The sequence below is a fragment of the Natrix helvetica genome, assembly GCF_964273705.1.
Source record: "Natrix helvetica genome assembly, chromosome: 6".
Lineage (NCBI taxonomy): Eukaryota > Metazoa > Chordata > Lepidosauria > Squamata > Natricidae > Natrix > Natrix helvetica.
This window is the reverse complement of record NC_138553.1, coordinates 63,322,620-63,339,584: the sequence shown is the minus strand read 5'-3', so window position 1 is coordinate 63,339,584 and position 16,965 is coordinate 63,322,620. Positions and strand designations below refer to the sequence as shown.

At 40.9% G+C, this 16,965-nt stretch overlaps 1 protein-coding gene across 1 annotated transcript in view; it reads right to left on the bottom strand.

The window, feature by feature from the left end:
• Positions 1 to 16,965, bottom strand: part of KCND2 (potassium voltage-gated channel subfamily D member 2) — a 368,536-nt gene that overhangs the window by 27,495 nt on the left and 324,076 nt on the right. The window contains exon 3 of the mRNA XM_081958411.1: positions 7,443 to 7,605. Within this exon, the coding sequence (XP_081814537.1) occupies positions 7,443 to 7,605 (163 nt within the window). The remainder of the gene's footprint in view (positions 1 to 7,442; positions 7,606 to 16,965) is intronic.

Sequence of the window (16,965 nt, the reverse complement as noted above, 5' to 3'; positions counted from 1 at the left end):
ACGGCAGCCAGCGCTTCCCTGTCCATTTGGCTGTAATTCCTCTCGGCCGATGAAAGAGTTCTGGAGTAGAACGCAATGGGTGCTTCTTTTCCGTCGGGCATCCTGTGGCTGAGGACTGCTCCAACTCCGAAAGGTGATGCGTCGCAGGTCAATACCAGCGGTAGGGTCTGGCTGTATTGAACAAGCAGTGAGTCGGTGGTGAGCAGGCGCTTTACCCCGGCGAAAGCGGCAGCTTCGGATCGTCCCCATTTCCATGGTGCGTTCCTCTGGAGTAGACGGTGTAGTGGCTCAGCGACGGTCGCCTTCTGCCTCAGAAAAACGCTGTAGAAGTTAAGTAATCCGAGGAAGGCCTGCAACTCGGTCTGATTTCGTGGTGTGGGGGCGTCCTGGATCGCCTTAATTTTCTTTGAAGTGGGGTGTATTCCCTGACCATCGATTCTATAACCCAGGAATTCTACGCTAGGCACGTTAATTTGGCATTTTTCTTTTTTAAGGCGGAGACCCTTTTCTCTGATTCTGGCCAAAACAGATCTGACTCTTTTGTTTAATTGCTCCTCGTTTGCAGCTGACACCAAGATGTCGTCAAAATAGGGGACGACTCCTGGTATCCCTTGCAACAGTCGTTCCATGACGCTCTGGAACAATCCTGGGGCAATGCTAACGCCGAATTGTAGCCGGTTGCATTTGAATGCTCCTCTATGCGTCACTATCGTTTGGGCCTCCGCTGTGGCGCTATCAACTGGCAGTTGCTGGTAAGCTTGTGCCATGTCTAACTTTGCAAATACCTTTCCTGGCCCCAACGAGTGCAATAAGTGCTGTACTACTGGCACAGGATATGCGCTCTGTTGTAGCGCGACATTAATTGTGCACTTATAGTCCACGCAGATGCGGACTGATCCGTCTCGCTTGACTGGGGTCACGATGGGCGTTTCCCAGCGCGCGTGATCTACCGGCTCAAGGATTCCTTGCTCCACTAACTTATCTATCTCTTTGTCTATTTTAGGGCGGAGTGCAAAAGGCACTCGTCTCGGTTTAAGTCGGATTGGCGCCACTTTAGGGTCTAAATTGAATGATATTGGTTTACCCACATACTTACCAAGACCGGGGCTGAACACATCCTCGAATTCCTTAAAAATCTGTTCAGCGCTGCTGTTTCTTACGGCGTTGATCCCGGTGACTTCTAACCCCAGGGCTTCAAACCAATCAAGCCCCAGAAGGTTCTGCAATGGCGCACTGGCGATGGTCACGGGCAGCTGGGCTTCGATGTCCTTGAAGCGGATGTGGAATGTGCCTTGGCCCACGATGGGGACTTGGTTCCCCTGGTAGTCTCGTAGCAGGACGTCTGGAGCGTGTAGTTGGCTCTTTCTGAGGCTAGGGATAGCCTGTTTCATGGATGCCCATGAAATGATCGTCAGGGTCGATCCTGTGTCGACTTCTAGCTCGCAGGGTGAGCCCTCCAAGAGGACTGTGACTCTCAGCCTTTTGGGCCGCTTAGGGCGGACTTGATGTATTGTGGTGAGATACGTTCGCAACTCCTCTCTCTGGGTCAACTCTATCTCATCGTCTACATCCTGAAAATACTCTCATTGAGCGTCTTGATAGAACGCTCGTTCAGCTCTTTGTGTGTATTCTCTCTGGGGATACGCTCGCTCAACTCCTTGTGAGTAATCTCTCTGGGGATACGCTCATTCAGCTCTTTGGAAATGTTCTCTCTGGGTAAACACTTGTGGATTTCTCTCTGGGCGCCCTTTTTGATTTCGCCAAGCCCCTGGGTTGGGCTTCTGTTGGCGGTACATGGGTGGCTGCCGTGAGGCAGGGACTCCGCTCCGGCACACTCGTGCGATGTGCCCAAGTTTGTTGCAATGCGAACAAACAACGTTCCTGAACCTACACGTAGACCTGGGGTGATTCCCTCCGCAACTTGCGCAGGGCGGCAACCGGGATCCGGGCCTCCCCCCAGGCCTCAAGTGACTGCTCTGCATCAGGTGACTGTCCTCGAACTCGGGATTCTCGTAGTCAGGGCTTGCGTCCTCGTAGTGCACTCTGGTTTGCCTTGCTGCTGGCTGGTTTATGCTGGCCCCTCGTTGTATGGTTACAGATGATTTCTCCGCTGATTCTGACGCTCTTGCTTCGTTTAACGCTGTCTGTAGGGTTAAATTCGGGTTTGCCAACAGCTTCTTTTGCAGCGAAATGTCTCTTAACCCACAGATGAGTTGCTCTAAGATGTGTTCTTCCAGATCCCTGTATTCGCAGTGAGCTGCTGCTTTTCGTAGGGCTGCAACATATTGATTAATGGATTCTCCCGCCTTCTGAGTCCTCATGTTGAATTCTTTGCGGCAGACATGGCGGGAAGGTTTTGGCGCGTAGTGAGTTTGCAGAGTCTGTTGCAACGTTGTCCACGATACTGCTTGTATTGGAGTAGGCGCGGTGAGGTCTCTGGCCGTATTGAAGACTTCTTTTCCGCAGTAGCCGAGGAAGATGTTTTTCTTCCTCGCATCGGTGATCCCCGTGTATTCGTTCGCTTCGAGGAAACACTCGAAACGAATCATGAAGGCTTCCCATTCGTCGTTTGCTGGGTCGAAAGGAGCGGGGGGAGCATGCATCGCCATCTTCTCTGTTTGAATTTGCCGCGCTGCGGTGATCTGAGATGGCTGTCGGAATTGCTGCCGAATTCCTGGGCTGGATCAAATCCGGAGATTCTGGAGGTAGCGTTCTTCGTCCTATCTGTCTCTCGATCCCACCCTCGTCGCCAATGTTAGATCTGGGCAACGAGAGACAGACTGCGGACACGAAGTGACTTAACAGCTCTTTATTAGTAGTAATAGTGATCCAGCTTGTTCTGTAGTCGGAGGGTTCCCCTTTTATAGGGATTGGGTACGCCCCTCGACCAATTACAGGGATACCTGTTTCCCGCTGTAGGAGTGGACCAGAGGGAAGACTTATCCCGATATATGTTAATATCTAACAATAGTAGTCTTCTATTATGTGAGAAGCTGTCACAGACAATAGGGGATTGACCTATTCTCCAAAGTATCTGAGGGCAGGACAAGAAGTAATGGGTGGAAGACCATTAAGGACATCCAATCTAGAACTAAGGAGACATTTTCTCACAGTGACAGCAATTAATCAGTGGAATGGCTTGCCTCCAGTAATTATGGCTGCTCCATTGTTGGAGGTTTTCAAAAACAGATTGGGCAACCATTTGTGTGGAATGATATAGGCTCTCTTGTTAGAGTAAGGAGTTAAACTAGAAGACCTCTAATGTCACTTCCAACTGTTCTTCTGCATTCTATGCTGATAACACTACTTTAGTAGGAAAGTCAAGGAGCACAGTGGAAAAAAAATTGAACCAAAACTGAAGATAAAGAAGGCTAGAATAATAACAGATACAGATATAGCTTTAAAGTTGACAAGGAAAATATTGTCATCACAGCAGGTTTAATGTAATAAAAAAAAATATTTTACTCATTTCCGCATACATGTAGAAGATTTGATGAGAACCTGGAGTTCTTGAAAGAATAGCTATCTAAACATGAGCTATATTCAGCTTTTTTTCTATAACAAAATGTCAACCAAACTTCTTGCTTAATTATTATGATCACAAAGTTGTTCTTTTTACACTGTATTTGAGAGTACACTGCCATTACAGAGCTGCTTAGAAAACTCTAACCATGAATTATATCTTCATATCTTGCTTAATGGGGATATGTTTTTGGAAATGCATAGACTACAATTTTCTTATCAAATATTGAATGCAATAGGCCAGTGGTTCTTAACCTTTTCTTTACCATCCACCCCTTTAAATAACTTTTGTGGCCATGGACCATGGCCAAGGACACCCAAGACTTAACTCAATATTTAAATAATAAAATTTCTTCAAGCTCTCATGGACCCCCTGTGATGATATCGCAGCACGCCCAGGGGTTCACAACCACAAATTGGGAACCATTTTAATAGGCAAGATTCAGTAGTTTGGGGCTTTAGGGCTTTGGGGTTCTGGGAATTTACCATATTTGGAACTTGATGGGTGCTACTATGCCAGACAGTCCCTGTGCATCATCTAGGGGGGTCCCTTTGGACCCATGATTCCAGCTTGGAAAGCAGCTACAGTTGTAACCAGACAGCTTTTGCCCAGTTTTGTGTTATGTGCCAGATGGGCACGTTCCTGGACTGGGAAGCTCTACTCTCAGTTACATATGCTTTAGGTTTAGGTTTATTGGACTTATATGCCACCCTTCTCCCAAAGGACTCAGGGCAGCGTACAACATAAAAACACATATTACAAAAGTTAAAAGAAATATTAAATAGAATATCCCAAAAAACCCAGCAGACATTTACAACGAGATTTAGAAATTAAATTAAAATTAACAATTAAAATTAATAATTTATTTTATTCAGGCCAGGCTGGTTTGCTGGAAAAGCCAACTTTTTAGGGCACGTCGGAAGGACCGGAGGTCGGGAATTATGCGAAGCTCCAGGGGCAGCTCATTCCAAAGTGAAGGTGCTCCCACAGAGAAGGCTCTCCCCCTGGGGGTCACCAGCTGACATTGCCTGGCCGACGGCACCCTGAGGAGGCCAACTCTGTGGGATCGTATTGGATGGTGGGAGGCTACCGGTGGCAGTAGGTGGTCTCGCAAGTACCCTGGGCCTAAGCCATGAAGCGCTTTAAAGATCTTAATTAACACCTTGAATCACACCTGGAAAACAACCGGCAACCAGTGCAGGCTGCCTAAAAGGGGTGTAACATGGGAGCACCTAGGTACCCCTACGATAACATGCGCGGCTGCATTCTGGACCAGCTGAAGCCTCTGGATGCTCTTCAAGGGCAGCCCCATGAAGAGAGTGTTACAGTAGTCCAGGCGAGAAAGGACGAGGGCGTGAGTAACTGTGCACAGGGCATCCCGATCCAGGAAGGGGCGCAACTGGTGTACCAGGCAAACCTGGTAAAAGGCCCCCCTGGTCACAGCCATCAGGTGTTCTTCTAAACTAAGCCGCGTATCCAGGAGGACTCCCAGATTCAGGGCCCTCTCTGAGGGGGATAACTTTTCTCCCCCTATCATCAAAGATGGTACAAGATGCACAAATCAGGATGACGGAAACCACAGCCACTCAGTCTTGGAGGGATTGAGTTTGAGCCTGTTCCTCCCCATCCAGATCCGCACAGCCTCCAGGCATCGGGACATCACGTCGAGGGCATCGTTTGGGTGGTTTGGGGTAGAGATGAAAAATTGGGTATCATCAGCATATTGATGATACCATACCCCAAAACCACGGATGATCTCACCCAGCGGTTTCATGTATATGTTAAACAGGAGGGGTGAGAAAACCGACCCCTGGCGCACCCCACATGAGGCACCTCGAAGTCGATCTCTGCTCTCCAGTCAACACGAACTGCGATTGATCTGACAGGTAGGAGGAGAACCACCGCAAAATGGTGCCCCCAACTCCCAACCCCCGAGTCAGCACAGTAGGATACCATGGTCGATGGTATCGAAAGCCACCAAGAGGTCTAGTAGGATCAGGACAGAGGAAAAACCCCTGTCCCAGGCCCGCTAGAGATCATCAACCAACGTGACCAATGCCATCTCCGTGCTATACCAGGGCCTGAAACCCGACTGAAACGGATCCAGATAGGCAGCTTCGTCAGGTACTGGGGAAGCTGACGTGCTACCATGTTCTCAACAACCTTCACTAAAAAGCAAAGGTTGGAGACCGGACGATAGTTGGCTAAAGAGGGAAGGCTTCTTACGAGGGGCCTCACCACCACCTCCTTCAAGGCGGTGGCAAAGAACCCCTCTCTCAATGAAGCGTTGGTAATCGCCTGGAGCCAGCCTCGTGTCACCTCCCGGGAAGCCGAAACTAACCAAGAGGGACACGGGTCCAGCACACAAGTGGCAGCACTGAGTCTCCCCATAATCCTGTTCATGCCCTCGGGGGTCACGGGGTCAAACTCATCCCAGATTGTCTCCACAAGATTCATTCCCTTCGACTCACCTGAATCTACCCAGTCAGAGTCCAAGCCTGTCTGACTCTGAGCGATTTTATCCTGCAGATACTGAACAAATTCCTCATCCCTACCCTGCAAGGGGTCTTCCCCAGTTCCTTGATTAAGTAAGGAGTGGGTCACCCTAAACATATACTCTAGCCACATCTCAAATAGATTCCTGCAACACACTCTAAAATGGAGTTGCCTTTGAAGAGCATCCAGAAGCTTCATATGGTTCAAAATGCAAGGGTGAAGGAAGTTATGTGAACTCCTTGCTCAGTAAACATTAAAACTCTTGTCTGTGAAGAGCACCAGTTGTGAGTTTGCTTCCAAATTAAGCTCAAGATGCTGGTAATAATCTATAAATAATCTGCCTTACAGTCATAGGACTACATTATTTGGAAGGCTGCCTCTTCCTAGTCTCCCAGATCTGAAAGGGTCTAAAGACATACTTGTGTCAATAGGCCTGGAGATCTGGATTATGATTTGGAGCCTGCTGGATTCACTAATTAATCTACATCTTGCCTTTGCCTACTTTTTATATATATATATTGTTTTAATTTTGGTTTCAGTTAGGTTTTCCATTTTGTTTTAAGTGTTATTTTTTGCTATTTTCCTGTATTTTGTTAATTTGTTGTGTTATTAAGTTGTTTTTAATTATATGAGCTGCCCAGTATCACAAATGTAAGATATAAATTGAATGAATTAATAAATGAACAAGGAAATCATCCTGCCCCTAAAACAAAACAAAACAAAACAAAATAAAAAGGGAGGTGAGTAATACATGGAAGCAATATCTTATAGAAGTAATATATTATTTTAAATAAATCACATTTATATAAAAGTCTGCTTTAATCATAGTATTAATTCATCTTTCCCCCAAGTTTTTAGTCTCTTCTTTTCTATTAAAAATATCCCTGCCATGCTTCTCTATTGCACCAAAGCACAGAGTTTGAGAACTGCTGGCTTATTCTGTGGTTTGACTGAGTCCCTCATTCAATTTAATACAACACAGAAATTTAATCATTATGAGTCAGACTCTAAATTGCCCTTCTGCTAGTATACAGCTCATAGCAAGTAGTAAACTTTCTTTCTTACTTAAGACAAAATGGATAATCAAACCTCAAATTCATAAAGCCATCTGTACAATCTCTCACACAGACATTCAGCAACTTGCTAGAACAGATTTCTAGAACATTCATCAAAACCAGCTTCTTTTTACCTTCTGTGGAATCCCACGCAGACATTCTGAATCACAACACACGCTAATATCAGAAATATTTTCACCCACAAATTTAGGATGTGTGTTTTAAAATTAATTGCTAAATCAACTAACCAGTCAACCAACCCAACCAGTTAATTCTTTGGGAAGAGGATCTTAAAAGTAGTTTCAGATAACATAGTTTGCATAGAGACAACATACATTCCATATCTACAATGTTCAGAATGAGCGCACCTTTTGTGCCTTGCGCTTATCGGCTCGTTGGTTCTGATGATAGATGCGACTGAAGTTGGAGACAATGACTGGAACTGGAAGAGCAATGACTAAGACCCCGCTGAGAGAACAAATGGAACCAAATATCTTCCCAGCTATTGTCTTCGGCACCATGTCACCATACCTGGGGTAAAAAACAAAAGTCTGCTTAATCACATAAGCTATAATTTGCCCTTAAAGGACTTAACAGTATCATTCCACTATGTGAACAACTCTTTGTATTGCTTTTGACCGAGTCCCTAGTATTGCTACTCCACACATCAATTTATTCGCATCCAGTGTGAGGAAGGGGAGGATATTGAAAAATATGGTCATGGCATTTCAAGATTTAGTTGAATTGTTGTATCCAATCCTTGGAGCTGTGCATGTGGTGGATCAGTCCTTTTTCTTTTCAATCTTCTAGAACAGTGGTTCTCAACCTGTGGTCTGCAGATTCTGGGGGCTATGAGGTTGGCATAGGGGGACTGCAAAGGCTTGAAGAAATGTTATGATTTAAATCTTAAATTAAGTCTTGAGGGTCCTCAGCCATGGTCCATGGACACAAAAGTATTTGTGTGGGGGGAGAGGTCCATGGTGAAGAAAAGGTTGAGGACCACTGTTCCTCTATAACTTGGAGGATCTTGTTAAAATTCCTTCTCTTGCCCTGTAGAAGCAGAAACATTTTACCCCTACAAAAAGTTACCTTTGAATGCAACTCTTTGAAAATAAATAAGGGCTTCCTTTAATAAAAGAAGACTGATGCAGAAAAATGGGTAAGGGAAATGTGGTCTCTCTCTCTCATTTATTATCTCAAAAACAATGGATCATATAGTTGTATTAACTGAAATGAAATTCAAGGAAAACAAACAAAATTCCCTTTCCTCGTAAAAAGTAGTGAAGTGATAGGAGTGCTGCACACCGTATGATACCACCAATCGGCTCTGTAACTTTGGAACATAAATATCTGTTTACAATGGTAAATTAGAGTGTCATAAACTGCTGATAATTAAACAGAGCATCTTTACTGAAAATAATGATAAGTGGATTGGGGTAGGCCTGTCCTATTTTCTATTTTGAAAAGTTTTTGTCTGGCTTTTTAAATTCATAAGATGCAATCTGTAAAAAAATGTTTGAAGTGATCAAGAAATTTCTTCCATCCATCATATCATCATCATCATCATCATCATCATCATCATCATCATCATCTTGCTTACATCAGTACTATCTCTTCATAAATAGGAGATTCTCCCCAATGATTCCTAATATATCCAGGAAGCCTGGAAAAGACCTTCATTTCAAATGAACTATAGCTAAACCAACAGTATGACTCATTATAAAACATCAGTATAAAATATCTTCATCTAATTCCATTTCTTACTGTTATGTATCACTTGTACAAAATAAAAACAGAACTAAAACAAGCAGATGGGCTTGCAGTAGAGGCAGTAGATGCTCAAGGTTATCTCATGAACATTACAGTTTGGTTGAATTTCAAGGCCACCTTAATTAAATCTGGGGCTCTTCAAAGTACTCCGTGTGAAGAATCATCAGCTGCATTCTTCTTCCACCATTGATTACTGCTCTAGACATACTTTGCATCATATTATTAGTGCCATCCTTCTTCCCAAAAATCTATTGATGCCCTTGAAGTGTAGCAGCATGTTGCCTAATTGACTAAAATGTATTTCATGACAATAATAATTTGTGTCATTGCAGTAACAATTCAAGATAATACAACATGTCAGTTCTATACTCTAATTAAGATAAATTACTGTTCAGATCCCAAATAAAGGCAGTTATTCCAATCTAATAAGAGAAAAACTTGTATGGAAATAGCCTCTTCATTAGTATAGGAGGAAGGAGACTTATTCCACTGCTGATATAATGGTCATTGAGGAAAAGTGTCTTTTGATGCGAATAGGTATGTCATAACATAAGAATAAAACCTATACCTTGCTTTAGTTAATGCTAAGCTAATGACATTTTTGTTTTCTTGTTCAGTTTGGAGAATAACAACTACTTTGTGAGTACCCCAAACTAAAACAGACGCATGAAAATTATTCCAACCCTGAGTTCTTTATTGTTCTATATTAATGGACAAAATATATCTAGACTGAGGGCTTTACTATCTCCATCACTTCTCTACCTTCTCTACTACCTTCTCTCACACATAATATCTGAGTGGCATTGCCACTTACTCCTCTGGAAGGCAGCCTTTAAGGAATCCACCTCCTCACAAGTCACTACATTCTGTATGTATATACAATTTTTTTTGTTTCTACTCAGGCACAGCTCTTTTCACAGAAGTTAAATTTCATTTTCATTGAACACAAAAAGGAATATTCTTAGAAGCTTCCGAGGAGTGGTGATTTAAAAAGTCAAGGTGACTTATGTTGAAAAAAGGAAATAATTGCAAGATTGAAACTCATCCCTATTTATGTGTGTGTCACATGCTGGTCAAGTGTAAAAAAAATAATATTTTTCTTTTATTTTGAAAGTTAAATACACTATATTGCCAAAAGTATTTGCTCACCCATCCACATAATCAGAAGCAGTTGTGAGCGAATACTTTTGGCAATATAGTGTATGTCTTCATGAATGCCACAAACACATATTTAAATCTCTGCTGAATAAGGGTTAAGAATGAATTTGGAAAGTCATAAAACTAAAGCAGGGAACTATCATATTGCAGTAATCAGGAATTCCACCAGAGGACATAAAGTACCATTAGAAGATAACTGAAATAGGGAAATCAATTTTTCATATTTCATACTACATGACACAAATGTACTCATACTTAAAAAAATATCCTCCCTTCCAATTCAATTACATTTTCTCCATGAAAGCTATAGGCATGTGTCAAAGAAAAAAAAAGATGATTCAATAATTTTTCTTTTTTATCACTTATAAAAAAGGGATTACGGAGATTGGAAAAATAAAATAAATAGGTGGCCACTTAATGTGACAGTACTCATTTTGAAAAACAAGGTCATTTCTTATTAATGCATAAAAAAGATGAAAAACTGTACATAGTTATAATCAAGTCCCTGACAAATAAACGAGAAGGAGCAAAAATCAGATAGCGGAAGAAAATGAAAAGGGAGCAGAACAAGCAACTAATCTGAATTACTTTTCTGAAAATAAAGCACTTGCTGTTTGGAGAATTCACAAAGATATCTTGGGGCTTGGGAACTATAGCCAATTCTGATGTGTCTTGTGGTAATTTAAACAGCAAAATGAATTGGATTTGTGCTGTTGGCAAGATAGGGGCAAAAAAGTCAAATGTTTGTCACAACTATGTGACTGAAGTCATGTCCCTTTTTATATGTGTAAAAAAGTGGTGAGGCTTTGATCACACATTTGCAACTGCTGGATCACACATTGTGGCTGGTTCCAGATGTCTTTAATGCCATCTAACGTTTTGTGTGCAAATGCTCTAGTATCTTCTTCTTTCACACTTTATTTATGTAAACTTGCCCTAATATGTCAGGCTTCTAATCAAATTCCCCAGATTTCCATAACACTTTGAAAAAGTGTACAGTTTTGGTTCAACTTTATCCAGTTTGCAAGCTTTTGCATGATGAATAATATATTTGCTCATGAATGCACCATGGGAATTTTTTGTGGACAGCAATTGGCACTTTGCTCATAATAGCTCATTTCCATAGAACTAAAATTACATTACAATAGTAAAACTACATAACAAAGGTAGAACCAAACACAAGTATATATTGATAAAAGGAAATAATTGCAAGAAGCTTTTGGTGGTCATCTACGCACATGCAAAAAAACTCCTGCACTGGTATTGAAAATAAATTCATTTTAACAACCCTATCCTGCAGTGTTTTGCAGATATAATAGGGTAAGCTTCTCAAGAGACAAAAACAGATGTGAATACAAGCCTGCAAGCTCGATACAGTCCCCGTACACATTACACAAGAGATGGTTCTGTGTCATGTATACTGAAATATATTCAACATCGCCTTCTATTCGAGGAGATTTGGCCTGATAAATTAAGGCAGAATTTGCCAACTTGTGGGTGAGAAAAAAAGAAAGCTGACATCGTATTTCAGAGTCTCAGATTAATACTTAGCCTTTCTAGAAAAAAGGAACTCCAGAAAAAAATGAAGCAGATCTAGTTAATATTAATTTAGAAAGAGTAGGTAACAAGTTAAGGGAGGAATTTGAGTTAGATTTTTGATAGTTATTTTTCTGTCCTGTCCTGTCCCTCTCTCTTTCTCTATCGCCCCCCTTCTTCTCTCTTTCTCTTTTTCTCTCTCTCTCTCCCAAGTACAGCACTTGGGTGTCCTTCAGCTTTTAATGTATTTTTTAGATTGCACATGAGGAAAGTATTTCTTCTTAGAATTTGTTTGTGATTTGGAACAGCAATTTGAAATCCCCCCTCAATCTTTTTATAATGGTTTTTATTTATTTTTAGCAGACCATCAACATTTTATGGTTATTCTGGAACACCATATTTTCTTTTCTAATTCTCATGTTAAAACTACTTTTTTTAGTTGAAAGGCTCGGTAGTATCCCCTTCAATAGGTTGAATATCTCAACATTTGCTATTGTTTATCTATTGTGTGATTAGATAATACAGTATAACAGAGTTGGAAAGAATCTTGGAGGTCTTCTAATTAAACCTGCTGCTTGATCTGGAGACTCTATGCCATTTCGGACAAATGGCAGTCCAATCCCTTTTTGAACAACTCTAGAGATGGAGAACCCACAACTTCTAGAGGCAAACTATTTCCATGGTTAATTGTTCTTACTGATAGAAAATTTCTCCTTAATTCTCAGTTGGAATTCTCTTTGATAAGCTTCTGACTGTTACAAAAAATATTGATCTTTCTTTTAAAGAAGGATTGACACCTTTGCCAGATGTTCTGATGCTGTTTAACAAAATACAGGCTACATGAATCTTTTAAAATGTTTTTTAATGACACATAAGGCAACCCTGATTGTCCAAGTCCTACTTCCCTCAACCCTCAGGATTAAGGGGACATCAAATGGGTGCTCATAGGAGATAGAGCTTAAGTTTAGTGGATAAGGCACTGAGCTAGAAAGCAAGAGACTGTGTGCTCAAATCCTGCATGGGCCATGAAGCCAACTGGGTCACCTTGGGTCAGTCACTCTCTTTTAGCCCAACTCAGCTCACATGGTTGTTGCTGTGGGAAAAGTGGGAGGAGGAAGGTATGCTGGATATGTTCATTGCCTTGAGTTATTTGTAAAAATAATAAAGACAGCATATAAATAGACAGACAGACAGACAGCAGAAACTATTAAAAAGAGAAAGTGGGGGCAGGATGTAAAAAACCTAGAGGAGGTTTGAGTTCACCAGTCTTTTATATTATAGCATCAGGCAGGGGGGTTCTACTATAATAAATAAGTATGATCTTTGAATTATAGTTATTATCCTTCATTTTTGAAAATATAAAATTTGTAAAACGTATACCACAAATTTTAATCAGCAGGTTTTAAATTAATCAGCAGGTTATAAAATTTGCTGAATTGTATAACTCCCAAAACCAGGATTCTGAAAACAGAGTTTAATTATCTGTTTTAGGAATAAATGATATCAAGAGGCAGGACTAAATCATGTCACAACTGAAGATCAGGATATTCATTGAATATAATAGATTTAACTCATTGTTCTGTGGATGTAAAATGGAATCTCAACATCTGAACATCTAAAACTCAACCCAAGCAAGTTTTAAACAGACATATTGCTGGAGAAAAGGACATATTCATGATATCTATATTTGTTTTGGTTGATGAAACCTACTAGAATAGGACACCGGTCATGAAGGCGGTCTCTGCAAGCAATGTGGCAAGACACCAAAGATGCCCTGGTCAACCACTGAGCCCAGCCCATCTCCAACTGTCTTGACTCTTGTCCTGCTATTGGAGCAAGATGGAATATGGGAAGAGAGAGTGAGGCTGACTCTGCAAAACTTTTTCCTTACTTTAATCCAATTTACGTGCAAGTCTTGAAATCCGTCACAATTAGATGTCAAGGTCCTATTCGAATACGATGGACAAACATCATCACTTGTTTTTATAGTATTGATAAAAATGGATAATGATATTGTCTGGTTGTATGTTAGACTGAAAAGAGACCACAACAGCCAAAAGAGTGACAAATTTTGAAGTTGGTGTGTTATTCTAAGACAATTTAACCTTTGAGTTTTCTTGGAATTTTTTTTAGCTCTATTATTAAGAACCAGGCTACACTATTTCAATTTAATACAGAAATGTTTTAATGTAAAAATCCTTTCTTCAAAAACAAATAAAACACCCCAGCAATTTATTCACTGCTAGTCAAACAATTAATGCATAAAATTGAGCAAGCTTCACTGCATATTAAGAACAAAAATGAAAAGCCAAAGCAAACAAGTGACTGAATGCTTCCCCCACAACCCTTGCTGAGTGGCTTAAAAAAAAAGACCATTAGTGAAAGATGGGAATGGTTGACATAGTGAAACAAGTAATCCCAAACATGAAATAATATTACAGGGCTGTCAAATTAGAATTGTCAACTGCAAAATTGGCTGCTTATCTAAGAAGATATGGGGCAAATTGTTAGGGAGCAGTTCTCAATAATTCCCAAACTGCTTGATGACTGAACGGAAAGAAAATGCTAATTCATTATTCATTTCAGAAATGAACCTCACAGTGGATAATTTAAAAGGCCACCAGTTAATATTAAATGGAGAGTCTTTAGAAGAAGCACAGATGTGCACATATGTTTCAACAGTGAAGCGTTCAGATTTGAACTAGTTGTACTTTGCATTTCAAAACAAGCCAGCATTGCTCTTGTACATATGAAACTGGATGAAAACGTGTACGTAAGGAGCTCTTATGGATTTATTTTTGTATTGAAAATTGAAAATAAGAGTGCCACAGAGGTTGGCTTTATGTAACTTATGGAAGGTCTTGCTTTCTTGCTCCATAAAAAAAAAGATAGAAAATTTATTTTTCTCCCAGGAAACAAGTAGCAATAGAATTTAGACTTAGATACCACTTTACAGTGCTTTACAGCCTTCTCTAAGTGGTTTACAGCAGGGGTGGGTTCCTACCAGTTCTAACCTCTTCTATAGAAGAGGTTCCACAAATCTACAGTGCCATTTAGAACCGGTTTCAGCTCCCTCCCCCCGCCCATTCGCATGTCATCAAGATGAAGAGTGAGAGGAGGAATTCTGGGAGTTGAAGCCCACAAGTCTTAAAGCTGTCAAGTTTGAACACCCCTGGGGTTTTTTTTTCTAAAGGATTAGGGGTGCAAGGTTCTTGTAACTTGACAGTTTTAAGACTTGCGTGCTTCAAATGCCAGAGTTTCTGAGCTAACATTTTGGTTGCTAAGCAAGAGCATTGTTAAGTGAGTTTCACCCCATTTTACAAGTTAGTCATGCCCACCCAGTCACATGACTGCAACGCCACTCCCACCCCGTCACATGGCTGTCAAGCCACTCCCATCCAGTCACATGGCCGGCAAGTCACTCCCACAAAGCAGGCCACACTTACAGAAGAGGTTCTAAAAAATTTTGAAACCCACCACTGGTTTACAGAGTCAGCATATTGCCCCCAAAAATCTGGGTCCTCATTTTACCCACCTCGGAAGGATGGAAGGATGAGTCAACCTTGAGCCTGGTGGGATTCGAATTGCCAAATTGCAGTCAGCCAGGAGTCAGCAGAAGTAGCCTGTAGTACTGCACTCTAACCACTGCACCACCGAGGCTCTTAGATCATATCACACTGAAATACTGTAAATACTATACAGCTACAGCTATAACAATTTTAATGAGTTGGCAACAAAACTAACTCTGTCAAATGCATGGTAAATCCTTAAAGAGTAATTAAAAATACAATAACATACATCTGAAATAAATGCCACTGAACTTAATGGGACGTCTTCATAGTAGGTATTTTGCTCTTAATAACAACAACTATGGAATCCTGTCTATATGTCCAGGCAGAGCAGGGGTAAATTCTGATAGCAATCCAGATTTTGGTGTGCATACTATGAGGCTTGCCCAGGGAAAATTTAAGTCCTACCGGACTACACTCCATGCATCAATAGTTATTCAACAGACAAATCAACAGTTATTTTGACCAGGACAAGGAAATTGTGACAGTGATTATACTCCTGGATGCAACATAGATAGGGTCCCCATACCAAATTCAACCCTCTTTAAACTGGTCTTAAACTGATTTCTAGAAGAGACATAGTTTGAGATTCTTATGGCTGGAGACTCTAGGAACTGAAGGTCAACTGAATTGAAACCAAGTTTGAAAAAAAAACCGCTTAGATTAGTCTTGTCTTTTGCTTATTTGATCCTTCAATAAATTTTGCAACAAGATACTCATCTAAATAAGATTCAATGGCTATGAGTCAGGGACTTGCAGAACAAAATATATAGTTGCACATATCTTGGACATAGAACATAGAATAATAAGATCTGAAAGGGACCTTGGAGGTCTTCTAGTCCAATCCGCTGCTCAAGCGAGAGACCCTATAACATTTCAGACAAATGGTTCTCTGGTCTTTTTTATTTTTTGAAAGCCTAGTTTGGGCAGGTAAGTAAATACCCCATTACATTACTGATAATTTATAATAAGTTTCTTTTTCTTTTTCCATCCATTACAGTATTAGCATTTGTGTACATAATTCTGTACATAAAGGTAAGCAAAGATGGTGTATGCACATGTGCAATGCAATGGACAATGCCTATAAGACATCCTTGCCTAGTTCTGTGATTAGGAAAAATTATAGTCTAGGAAGTATTTTTTCCCCATGTCAAATAAATTATTTCCCAGATTTTTGGGGTCATTGTTTCAGTGGCCATATCAGTTGTCTGTTGTGATAATCTCTGCAATAACTCATAAATACTATGGCAATGAACATGAGAAAAAGATCTGACTGGTTCATTATTGACAGACCTATAACACTTGTATATAACCTAACAACCTTCTGAATTGTGTTTCTCCCGAGGCTTCTGCTGCTGTGCAGTAATCATGTGGGACTAGTTTACTTCTATTCTGCACAGATCGAAGAGAAATAAATCAAGAAACAGCTGACACAAATGATCAGAGAAGGCTCTGTATCATCTCGCCTCCCTTCGTTATCTCCTTAATGGAAAAACTTCCAAGTGGCTTGCTTATAGAAATGGTTCATTGTGTGTACACACCACTAATCTTCAAAAATGTTGTGGAACAACGTTAGATTGGTTGACTCTACGGGGACTCTTTAGGGAGTCAGAAAAGAAGCATCGATATGATTAGGAAGTGCTTTAGGGCCTTTTGGCCATAAACAATATTGAATTGAATTGATTAGGAAGAATGTATTGTGTTTCCCCATGGCATCTTGCAAAATCAGACATTATGATAAAGGCTATAACTTCAGCTCAGAACAGAATGTCCAAGACACATTGAAGATACCCTGTTTCCTTGAAAATAAGACCTCCCGGAATAATAAGCCCAATGGGGCTTTTGAATGCATGCGCTC